General features: G+C 56.9%; 1 protein-coding gene across 1 annotated transcript; it reads right to left on the reverse strand.

Moving 5' to 3' along the window:
- Positions 1-820: 820 nt before the first annotated feature.
- On the reverse strand, positions 821-8942 carry WDR54 (WD repeat domain 54). The gene is made up of 9 exons (XM_053458024.1): positions 8527-8942; positions 7594-7656; positions 6940-7006; positions 6571-6627; positions 6303-6430; positions 5730-5830; positions 5376-5538; positions 1779-1853; positions 821-1201 (listed from the first exon to the last, which is right to left on the reverse strand). Exons 1-9 carry the CDS (start codon positions 8749-8751, stop codon positions 1070-1072), a joined length of 1011 nt encoding a protein of 336 aa, XP_053313999.1. The 5' UTR covers positions 8752-8942; the 3' UTR covers positions 821-1069.
- Positions 8943-12339: the final 3397 nt, after the last annotated feature.

Consider the following 12339-nt stretch of genomic DNA (forward strand, 5'->3'; position numbering starts at 1 on the left):
ACCGCCATTTACCCAATAAACGTTTTCTATGACAATCACCCTCCGTGTCTTTTTGACCCCAGCGAGGAGGGAGAATGGACGGGAGAGAGGAGACAGGGGGTCGGAGAGAGAATGGACGGGAGAGAGGAGACAGAGGGGGTCGGAGAGAGAATGGACGGGAGAGGAGACAGAGGGGGTCGGAGAGAGAATGGACGGGAGAGAGGAGACAGAGAGGATCGGAGAGAGAATGGACGGGAGAGAGGAGACAGAGGGGGTCGGAGAGAGAATGGACGGGAGAGAGGAGACAGAGGGGGTCGGAGAGAGAATGGACGGGAGAGAGGAGACAGAGAGGATCGGAGAGAGAATGGACGGGAGAGAGGAGAGAGAATGGACGGGAGAGAGGAGAGAGAATGGACGGGAGAGAGAATGGACGGGAGAGAGGAGGGCACTTTAACCCTCAGGGTGGGCATTTTCCAGTGCAGTGAAGCGCCCATCCCCCCACAACACAAACACACTGAGAGGGTCTCGCAGGGTCCTGATGAATGAAACACATTTCACGGCACACATTTCTCCGGGGTCTCCCGTGGCTGAGAGTGATGGGCCACTGAACTCTGTATAGACACCTAGTGGCAGGCGTGTGCGCAGCACGCCTTACTCACATGGTTAAAGGTATTTGGGGAGCTGTCGGGGGCCCCTGCAGTGGAGAGACAGCAGACCGCAGGGGCCAGCTGTCTTCCACCAGTCGGTGAGAAGAGCCGGGCGAGCTACACCTCTCCCACTCATCCACACGTGACGGGAAAGCCACAGACAGACCCTATTTCACTCAACACAGGAAAATTAGGCTTTATTTCTACAATTCGACACGTCTGACTGTGTGGGGGGGCTGGTCCCAGGAGCTTACACTCTACAGGGTGACGCTTTACACTAAACATTGTTCTTCCCAAACGGCTCCTGGATAACCCGTGGAAGCTCAGGAGTCTCGCTTTCACATTAATTACCCCCGTGGGTTATGTGGGAGGTTCCCCCATGGGCAGGTCCGGTGCCTGATGCCCCGCCGGGCCCTGGTGGGGGGCACACAGCGCCCTCTCTGTCAGATCTGGACGTAGCGGATGATTTCGCTCAGGTCATACCCGGTCACCGAGAAGGATGTGCCCTGGGGGTCACAGAATCTCCCCCCACAAATCTGAGTGTCAGTCACACACTCCGAGTGACAGTGCTCAACCTAGAAAGAGACAGACGCAGCGCGTTACCCGGCCAGGCAACCAGAGAGACGCTGAGGAACTGAAGCTTGTCTACAGCTGCAGAGGAAACAGAGCGTTATCGCGCGGAGAGGGAGGGACTGAGGGTGGGGCACGCTGAGGGGCTGAGGGCGGGGCACGCAGAGGGCGGGGCGCATGGAGGGGGAGGGACTGAGGGTGGGGCACGCGGAGGGGCCGAGGGTGGGGCACGCGGAGGGGTCGAGGGTGGGGCGCACGGAGGGGGACAGAATGGTGCCTGCGGAGAGGGACAGGGCGGGGAGGGCGGGGAGGGGGGCGAGGAGGGCTGGGGACGCGGAGAGGGAGAGGCTGAGGAGGGCGGGGGACGTGGAGAAGGAGGGGCCGAGGAGGGCGGCGGGCGCGGAGAGGGACAGGCCAAGTAGGGCGGCGGGCGCGGAGAGGGACGGGCCGAGGAGGGCGGCGGGCGCGGAGAGGGACGGGCCGAGGAGGGCGGCGGGCCCGGAGAGGCACACAGAGAGAGCACTCAGCATCTGTAACAGCTCTGGTGTGATAACAGGAAATCTGCCCCACTGAGCTTCTCACCTCAACGGCTCCCGAATCCGCTGACCGGCTGAGCTGCCAGATCTGCACAAAGGAGTCCTCGGCCCCAGACAGCAGCTGGAGACGGGGGGGGGGGGGATAGAGGAGAGGGGGAGAGAGAGAGTGAGAGAGAGAGAGAGAGAGAGGGATAGAGGAGGTGGGAGAGAGAGGATTGATTGATTAATTAATAACTCGACGCGTCAGACAGACAGATGCTGCCCCGGGGTATGTAGAAACCATACACTGAAGAGCATGAATTCAACATCCTGCCGGCCGGCAACCATCAGCGTGACAGAGAGCGACCCCTGAGGCAGCGCTAAAAATGTCCCATTACCCTATATTCCCCTCCCATTACCCTATATTCCCCTCCCATTACTCTATATCCCCCTCCCTATAAGCCCTTCAATTACTCTATATACCCCTCCCATTACTCTATATACCCCTCTCTATAAACCCCTCCCATTACTCTATATACCCCTCTCTATAAACCCCCCTTTACTCTATATACCCCTCTCTATAAACCCCTCCCATTACTCTACATGCCCCTCTCTATAAACCCCCCATTACTCTATATACCCCTCTCTATAAACCCCTCCCATTACTCTATATGCCCCTCTTTATAAGCCCTTCCATTACTCCATATACCCCTCTCTATAAACCCCTCCCATTACTCTATATGCCCCTCTTTATAAGCCCTTCCATTACTCCATATACCCCTCTCTATAAACCCCTCCCATTACTCTATATGCCCCTCTTTATAAGCCCTTCCGTTACTCCATATACCCCTTCCTATAACCCCTCCCATTACGCGATATACCCCTCCCATTACACGATATACCCCTCCCATTACCCCATATAACCCCCTATAACCCCTCCTATCTGCCCCCATATAACTCCTCCCTAAATTTGTAGCGGTTGGGGTCCCGCTGGATCGGAATGTACACATCAAGCCGTCTGTAATCAGGTTCTGCTAAAGGTCACATGTTTAAAGGCGTCCCGCAATAAACCAGAGGACAATGAACTCGACCTGGACAGCGAGATAACACCACATTCCTGAGCGCATCGGGGGAGGGGAAGGCCTTTAATGTACAACTGCCCCAATACCCCAACCGGAGCTCTCCCCCATTCTTCTAACATTAAACTGCAGCTGCTGCTCTCCCCCATTCTACTGACATTAAACTGCAGCCGCCGCGCTCTCCCCCATTCTTCTAACATTAAACTGCAGCCGCAGCGCTCTCCCCCATTCTTCTAACATTAAACTGCAGCCTCCGCGCTCTCCCCCATTCATCGAACATTAAACTGCAGCCTCCGCGCTCTCCCCCATTCTTCTAACATTAAACTGCAGCCGCCGCGCTCTCCCCCATTCTTCTAACATTAAACTGCAGCCGCAGCGCTCTCCCCCATTCCTCTAACATTAAACTGCAGCCGCCGTGCTCTCCCCCATTCTTCTAACATTAAACTGCAGCCGCCGTGCTCTCCCCCATTCTTCTAACATTAAACTGCAGCCGCAGCGCTCTCCCCCATTCTTCTAACATTAAACTGCAGCCGCCACGCTCTCCCCCATTCTTCTAACATTAAACTGCAGCCACCGCGCTCTCTCCCATTCTTCTAACATTAAACTGCAGCCGCTGCGCTCTCCCCCATTCTTCTAACATTAAACCGCATCCAGCACGCTCTGCCCCATTCTTCTAACATTAAACTGCAGCCACCGCGCTCTCTCCCATTCTTCTAACATTAAACTGCAGCCGCTGCACTCTCCCCCATTCTTCTAACATTAAACTGCAGCCGCCGCACTCTCCCAAATTCTTCTAACATTAAACTGCAGCCGCCGCGCTCTCCCCCCTCTTCTAACATTAAACTGCAGCCACCGTGCTCTCCCCCATTCTTCTAACATTAAACTGCAGCCGCTGCACTCTCCTCCATTCTTCTAACATTAAACTGCAGCCGCCGCGCTCTCTTTCATTCTTCTAACATTAAACTGCAGCCGCTGCACTCTCCCCCATTCATCTAACATTAAACTCCAGCCGCCGCACTCTCCCCCATTCTTCTAACATTAAACTGCAGCTGCTGCACTCTCCCCCATTCTTCTAACAGTAAACTGCAGCCGCCGCGCTCTCCCCCATTCTTCTTACATTAAACTGCAGCCGCCGCGCTCTCTCCCATTCTTCTAACATTAAACTGCAGCCGCCGCACTCTCCCCCATTCTTCTAACATTAAACTGCAGCCGCCGCGCTCTCCCCCCTCTTCTAACATTAAACTGCAGCCGCTGCACACTCCCCCATTCTTCTAACAGTAAACTGCAGCCGCCGCACTCTCCCCCATTCTTCTTACATTAAACTGCAGCCGCCGTGCTCTCCCCCATTCTTCTAACATTAAACTGCAGCCCCGTGCCCCCCCATTCTACTAACATTAAACTGCAGCCGCCACGCTCTCCCCCCTCTTCTAACATTAAACTGCAGCCGCCGCACTCTCCCCCATTCTTCTAACATTAAACTGCAGCCCCGCGCTCCCCCCCATTCTACTAACATTAAACTGCAGCCGCCGCACTCTCCCCCCTCTTCTAACATTAAACTGCAGCCGCCGCACTCTCCCCCATTCTTCTAACATTAAACTGCAGCTGCTGCACTCTCCCCCATTCTTCTAACAGTAAACTGCAGCCGCCGCGCTCTCCCCCCAATTCTTCTTACATTAAAATGCAGCCGCCGCGCTCTCCCCCATTCTTCTTACATTAAACTGCAGCCGCCGCGCTCTCTCCCATTCTTCTAACATTAAACTGCAGCAGCTGCACTCTCCCCCTTTCTTCTAACATTAAACTGCAGCCGCCGCGCTCTCCCCCCTCTTCTAACATTAAACTGCAGCCACCGCGCTCTCCCCCATTCTTCTAACATTAAACTGCAGCCGCTGCACTCTCCCCCATTCTTCTAACATTAAACTGCAGCCGCCGCACTCTCCCCAATTCTTCTAACATTAAACTGCAGCCGCCGCGCTCTCCCCCCTCTTCTAACATTAAACTGCAGCCACCGTGCTCTCCCCCATTCTTCTAACATTAAACTGCAGCCGCTGCACTCTCCCCCATTCTTCTAACATTAAACTGCAGCCGCCGCGCTCTCTCATTCTTCTAACATTAAACTGCAGCCGCTGCACTCTCCCCCATTCTTCTAATATTAAACTGCAGCCGCCGCACTCTCCCCTATTCTTCTAACATTAAACTGCAGCCGCCGCGCTCTCTCTCATTCTTCTAACATTAAACAGCAGCCGCTGCACTCTCCCCCACTCTTCTAATATTAAACCGCAGCCGCCGCGCTGTCCCCCATTCTTCTAACATTAAACTGCAGCGGCCGCGCTCTCCCCCATTCTTCTAACATTAAACTGCAGCTGCCACGCTCTACCCCATTCTACTAACATTAAACTGCAGCCGCCGCGCTCTCCCCCATTCTTCTAACATTAAACTGCAGTTGCCGCGCTCTCCCCCACTCTTCTTGTTGGTGAAATTCACAAGCCGTCAGCGTGCAGCTTTGTATGAATTTTGTATGTTTGGGGGTGTTATAAAGGGGTGCCGTGTAACTCCTCCTACTGCGCTCATTAGTATTCGCTTCTCACCCTTCCTGAATGCGGTGCTATGTCGAGCGCGTGGATCCAGCGGGCGTGCGCGGCCACCTCTGCGTTCAGCGCCCCCGTGACCGCGTCGTACAGCCGGATCTGCCCGTTGCCATAGGCTGCAGCGATGATTCCCGCCCACAGCTTCACCGACGAACATGTGACCCTGCGGAATGGGAGGGGCTTAGTCAGCAAAGGAGATGGTAAAAAGAGTACATCTATATGTTCTGCGGGACCCCTTTACTAACTGACGGGGACACGTAACACAGGGACACGTAACACGGGGACAAGTAACACGGGGACACGTAACACGGGGACACGTAACACGGGGACACGTAACACGGGTGAGCCGCCTACCCGTACGCAGATAACTTGGTGAGGAGACGGAAATCCTCGTCCACCTTCCAGACGCAGAGAACCCCGGAGTCATCAGCCGTCACCAGATCAGCCCCGCCGGCCTGGGGCAGGAAGCGGGGGTTAATACAGCGTGCGCTGATAAATACCTCCCTGCCCCTGCAGACTGATAAATACCCCCCCCTTTACCACGCAGACTGATAAATATCCCCTCCCCCAGATACCGTACAGACTGATAAATACCCCCAGAGACCGTACAGACTGATAAATACCCCCAGAGACCGTACAGACTGAGAAATACCCCCCGTTACCCCGCAGACTGACAAATAGCCCCCCAATTACAGTACAGACTGATAAATACCTCCCTGCCCCCGCAGACTGATAAATACCCCTCCAGACTGATAAATAGCCCCCCGTTATCGTGCAGACTGATAAATTCCCAAACAAGTTATCACCCTTTACTACCAAATGCCCCTCCTTGCACGGATTACCCCGCTCAGACGTTCTCGGGGGGATCTCAAGGGTCCACTCCCCTCCCCCCGTCACACACCCAGAAGACCCAGTTGGGGTCCTCACCTTGTCGTTGCAGGTCTCACAGGCGATGTCAGTGATGGGGTCTCGGTGCTCCGCCAGGACCTCCGCCAGGGTGATGTTGGTGCCTTTAGCCGGAACGTCAAACACCAGAACCAGACCGGCCGAGGTCCCTACAGGGAGGGCCACAAAGCGGACACAATAAAACCAACCAGAGAGCGGGAGTCACACTGCCCCACCCCCACGGGGCAGATTCATGCGTCGCTCCCTTCTACGGCAAAAGTACACCAAGGGTATACCGCAGGATACTCACCCACGCAGATATGCTGTCCCTTGGCTGGGGCAATACCACGGGCAAAAACTGCCTGAGCTATGGGGAAATACACCAATTAATAAAAGGATGACACGGAGCCTGCCCCTCCCACTGCAGGGCGACAGACAGAAGGGGGTATGGGACACGGAGCCTGCCCCACCCACTGCAGGGCGACAGACAGAAGGGGCTATGGGACACGGAGCCTGCCCCTCCCACTGCAGGGTGACACAGACAGAAGGGGGTATGGGACACGGAGTCTGCCCCTCCCACTGCAGGGTGACACAGACAGAAGGGGGGTATGGGACACAGAGTCTGCCCCTCCCACTGCAGGGTGACACAGTGACATACATGCGCAGTGTGTGTCCTCACCCTGTGGGGTATCCAGGGCGTCGAGGGAGTGCCAGTACACCATGATGGAGCCGTCAGACTCGTACATCTATAGAAAGGAGAAATTAGTAAAATCTGTGACATCCTCGCCCCCCACCGAGTAACCTCCCCCGCAGACCCTCCCCCCACCGAGTAACCTCCCCCGCAGACCCTCCCTCCCCCACCGAGTAACCTCCCCCGCAGACCCTCCCCCCCCCACCGAGTAACCTCCCCTGCAGACCCTCCCTCCCCCCCACCAAGTAACCTTCCTGCAGACCCTCCCTCTCCCACCAAGTAACCTCCATCGCAGACCCTCCCTCCCCCCACCGAGTAACCTCCCCTGCAGACCCTCCCTCCCCCCACCAAGTAACCTTCCCTGCAGACCCTCCCTCTCCCACCAAGTAACCTCCCTCGCAGACCCTCCCTCCCCCCACCGAGTAACCTCCCCTGCAGACCCTCCCTCCCCCCCACCGAGTAACCTCCCCTGCAGACCCTCCCTCTCCCACCAAGTAACCTCCCCTGCAGACCCTCCCTCCCCCCCACCGAGTAACCTACCCCGCAGTCCCTCCCCCTAATGAGTAACCTACCCTGCAGACCCTCCCCCACCAAGTAACCTCCCCTGCAGAGAACCTGTTAGTCTCAGTGACGTTTCTTTACCTGAATCCCTTTCTGCGAGGTGAGGACCAGCAGCACCCGGGAGGGTAACACGCACCATGAAGCCTGCAAGACACAACCATTACACAGCGCCATGGAAACATATGAAAGAGGTGCGGGGGCAGGTAAAAAGGGCACCCAGAGGGGCAAAAACTTTCGTTTCACAGGAGAAACAGAATTATACCGAAACGCTTCAAACAGCAAGGATTAGCCAGACAGAACATGGCTGACGGGGTGCTGGCTGGCAGAGTCCAGCCGACAGAACATGGCTGACGGGGCGCTGGCTGGCAGAGTCCAGCCGACAGAACATGGCTGACGGGGCGCTGGCTGGCAGAGTCCAGCCGACAGAACATGGCTGACGGGGCGCTGGCTGGCAGAGTCCAGCCGACAGAACATGGCTGACGGGGCGCTGGCTGGCAGAGTCCAGCCGACAGAACATGGCTGACGGGGCGCTGGCTGGCAGAGTCCAGCCGACAGAACATGGCTGACGGGGCGCTGGCTGGCAGAGTCCAGCCGACAGAACATGGCTGACGGGGCGCTGGCTGGCAGAGTCCAGCCGACAGAACATGGCTGACGGGCAGAGTCTAGCTGACACAACAGGGCTGACGAGACGCTGACGGGCAGAGTCCAGCCGACGGAACATGGCTGAGGGGGCGCTGACGGGCAGAGTCCAGCAGACGGAACATGGCTGACGGGGCGCTGACGGGCAGAGTCCAGCCAACAGAACATGGCTGATGGGCAGAGTCCAGCTGACAGAACATGGCTGACGGGTAGAGTCTAGCCGACACAACAGGGCTGATGGGGGGGTTGACGGGGAGAGTCCAGCCAACAGAACATGGCTGACGGGGGGCTGGGAGTCTGGCTGAAGGATACCGGTATTGATGGAGCCTCTGAAGCACTCCATGAAGGGATCGGATCCACGTTACTAAGACTCACCTGAGTAATGAGGGACGCGCTGACAGCCGCACTTCCCTCCTTGGACTGCAGCTGCCGGTGGGAGAAGTTTAAGCCGTCGGCGGAGGCGCTCACCATGTTGACGGTGTTTCCGTGGACCGCGGTGAAGTAGGTGAGGTTCTTATCGCTGATGGGCAGGACGCTCAGGTTGTTGTAGAGAGCGGAGGCGCTGCTCTTCATCTGGATGCTCTTTTCCTTGCGATACATGCTGGGCGCGGAGAGTCGGTACCGGGAGGATCACGCGCGGCGGCCGGCGCGGACAGGAGAGCCGGTACCGGGAGGATCACGCGCGGCGGCCGGCGCGGACAGGAGAGCCGGTACCGGGAGGATCACGCGCGGAGGCCGGCGCGGACAGGAGAGCCGGTACCGGGAGGATCACGCGCGGAGGCCGGCGCGGACAGGAGAGCCGGTACCGGGAGGATCGCGCGCGGAGGCCGGCGCGGACAGGAGAGCCGGTACCGGGAGGATCGGGCGCGGACAGGAGAACCGGTACCGGGAGGATCGCGCGCGGAGGCCGGCGTGGACAGGAGAGCCGGTACCGGGAGGATCGCGTGCGGAGGCCGGCGCGGACAGGAGAGCCGGTACCGGGAGGATCGGGCGCGGAGGCCGGCGCGGACAGGAGAACCGGTACCGGGAGGATCGCGCGCGGAGGCCGGCGTGGACAGGAGAGCCGGTACCGGGAGGATCGCGTGCGGAGGCCGGCGCGGACAGGAGAGCCGGTAGCGGGAGGATCGGGCGCGGAGGCCGGCGCGGACAGGAGAACCGGTACCAGGAGGATCCACCGTAAGTCTAATCTGCAACAGACACAAGAAAAAAAACACATTGTATCAGCTGGACACCATGGCAGTCTCTGTGCTCTCTCTCAGTCTCTCCCAGCTGTTCCTGACTCTCACCTGCACCCCAGCAGTCTGTCCTAGCTTCACGGCTGTCTCTCTCTCTCTCCTTCTCCCTCACATCTCTCTCTCTCCCTCCCTCACGGACGTCTCTCTCTCCCTCCCTCACGGACGTCTCTCTCTCTCTCCCTCCCTCCCTCACGGATGTCTCTCTCCCTCCCTCACGGATGTCTATCTGTCTGTCTGTCTGTCTCTCTCACTCACTCTCCCACGGCTGGCTGGTAGGTTCTCTTTCTCTCTCTCTCTCACGACTGGCTGACTGTCTCTGTCTCTCTCTCTCAGCGCTGTACCCCTCTTTCTAGTTGCCATACCCTGGTCGTCTCTCTCCGTCTGATTGTCTCCTGGGATGTCTCTATGGTCCCCCGGTGTCCCCGGCTCCCGTTGCCATAGCAGCGAACCCGCTAAATCGTCACTCATATCCGACTGGAAGCAACGTCATCAGCAACGCGCCGCTCAGGTTACCTAGCAACGGGAGACACACTGAGCCGGGAGTACGGATGGGAGACTGGGACAGACACCGACAGAGACAGTACAGGGAGATCTGATACAGGGACAGACATACAGAGAAGTAGACAGACTGACAGATACCGCTTCAGAGAGTACAGGCAGACCCCCCAGGAAGCAGGGATGGACAGAGACACGGACTGACAGACAGTGAGCTGGGACAGACAGGACTTTGATGGCTGTCTCTTTTCCCAGCAGTCTCCTACCATCAGCACAATGAGTAAGGCGGCATCCCTTCCGAGAGCGGGGCGAGAGAGCGTATCCCAGGTAACAGAGAGACTGCCCGCACAGAGCGCCGGAGATGTGAGGCAGCCGCTTCTCTCTCTCTGGACTCCTCTATTGACGTCTCATTTTATCGACAGGTCACCGCGCGTTCCACAATGTCTAAATCTCGGGCCGAGAAGTCTCGTGCGGTGACCGTGGCTGCACTCCCGCAGGTGAGTGCCGACATCGTGCCCGGCCGCTTCACAGAGAGCGACTGGGTGTCCCTGCTGCACGCCGAGGACGGAGAGGAGGAGGTGGGAGACGTCACGGACTCGCTATTAACACGCGTGATGGACGAGTGCTTCGCCGTCTACCTGACCCGACAGGTAAGAGACAGTCGGTTAGGGCCGTCTCATCGGTGGGTTATGTTAATTAGCCGGTGAGTGGCGGTTAGAGACGTCTCGTCGGTGGGTTATATTAATTAGCCGGTGAGTGGCGGTTAGAGACGTCTCGTCGGTGGGTTATATTAATTAGCCGGTGAGTGGCGGTTAGAGGCGTCTCGTCGGTGGGTTATATTAATTAGCCGGTGAGTGGCGGTTAGAGACGTCTCGTCGGTGGGTTATGTTAATTAGCCGGTGAGTTGCGGTTAGAGACGTCTCGTCGGTGGGTTATGTTAATTAGCCGGTGAGTGGCGGTTAGAGGCGTCTCGTCGGTGGGTTATATTAATTAGCCGGTGAGTGGCGGTTAGAGACGTCTCGTCGGTGGGTTATATTAATTAGCCGGTGAGTGGCGGATAGAGACGTCTCGTCGGTGGGTTATGTTAATTATCTGGTGAGTGGCGGTTAGAGGCGTCTCGTCGGTGGGTTATGTTAATTAGCCGGTGAGTGGCGGTTAGAGGCGTCTCGTCGGTGGGTTATGTTAATTATCCGGTGAGTGGCGTTTAGAGACGTCTCGTTGGTGGGTTATGTTAATTAGCCGGTGAGTGGCGGTTAGAGGCGTCTCGTCGGTGGGTTATGTTAATTAGCCGGTGAGTGGCGGTTAGAGGCGTCTCGTCAGTGGGTTATGTTAATTAGCCGGTGAGTGGCGGTTAGGTGGGTTATATTAATTAGCCGGTGAGTTGCGGTTAGAGACGTCTCGTCGGTGGGTTATGTTAATTAGCCGGTGAGTGGCGGTTAGAGACGTCTCGTCGGTGGGTTATATTAATTAGCCGGTGAGTGGCGGTTAGAGACGTCTCGTCGGTGGGTTATGTTAATTAGCCGGTGAGTGGCGGTTAGAGACGTCTTGTCGGTGGGTTATGTTAATTAGCCGGTGAGTGGCGGTTAGAGACGTCTCGTCGGTGGGTTATGTTAATTAGCCGGTGAGTGGCGGTTAGAGACGTCTCGTCGGTGGGTTATGTTAATTATCCGGTGAGTGGCGGTTAGAGACGTCTCGTTGGTGGGTTATGTTAATTAGCCGGTGAGTGGCGGTTAGAGGCGTCTCGTCGGTGGGTTATGTTAATTAGCCGGTGAGTGGCGGTTAGAGACGTCTCGTCGGTGGGTTATATTAATTAGCCGGTGAGTTGCGGTTAGAGACGTGTCGTCGGTGGGTTATGTTAATTAGCCGGTGAGTGGCGGTTAGAGGCGTCTCGTCGGTGGGTTATATTAATTAGCCGTGAGTGGCGGTTAGGTGGGTTATATTAATTAGCCGGTGAGTTGCGGTTAGAGACGTCTCGTCGGTGGGTTATATTAATTAGCCGGTGAGTTGCGGTTAGAGACGTCTCGTCGGTGGGTTATGTTAATTAGCCGGTGAGTGGCGGTTAGAGATGTCTCGTCGGTGGGTTATGTTTATTAGCCGGTGAGTTGCGGTTAGAGATGTCTCGTCGGTGGGTTATGTTTATTAGCCGGTGAGTGGCGGTTAGAGAGGTCTCGTCAGTGGGTTATATTAATTAGCCGGTGAGTGGCGGTTAGAGACGTCTCGTCGGTGGGTTATACTAATTAGCCGGTGAGTGGCGGTTAGAGACGTCTAGTCGGTGGGTTATGTTAATTAGCCGGTGAGTGGCGGTTAGAGGCGTCTCGTCGGTGGGTTATATTAATTAGCCGGTGAGTGGCGGTAAGAGGCGTCTCGTCGGTGGGTTATGTTAATTAGCCGGTGAGTGGCGGTTAGAGGCGTCTCGTCGGTGGGTTATGTTAATTAGCCGGTGAGTAGCCCGTCGGCT

The sequence above is a fragment of the Spea bombifrons genome, chromosome 1 (assembly GCF_027358695.1).
Source record: "Spea bombifrons isolate aSpeBom1 chromosome 1, aSpeBom1.2.pri, whole genome shotgun sequence".
NCBI classification, from domain to species: domain Eukaryota; kingdom Metazoa; phylum Chordata; class Amphibia; order Anura; family Pelobatidae; genus Spea; species Spea bombifrons.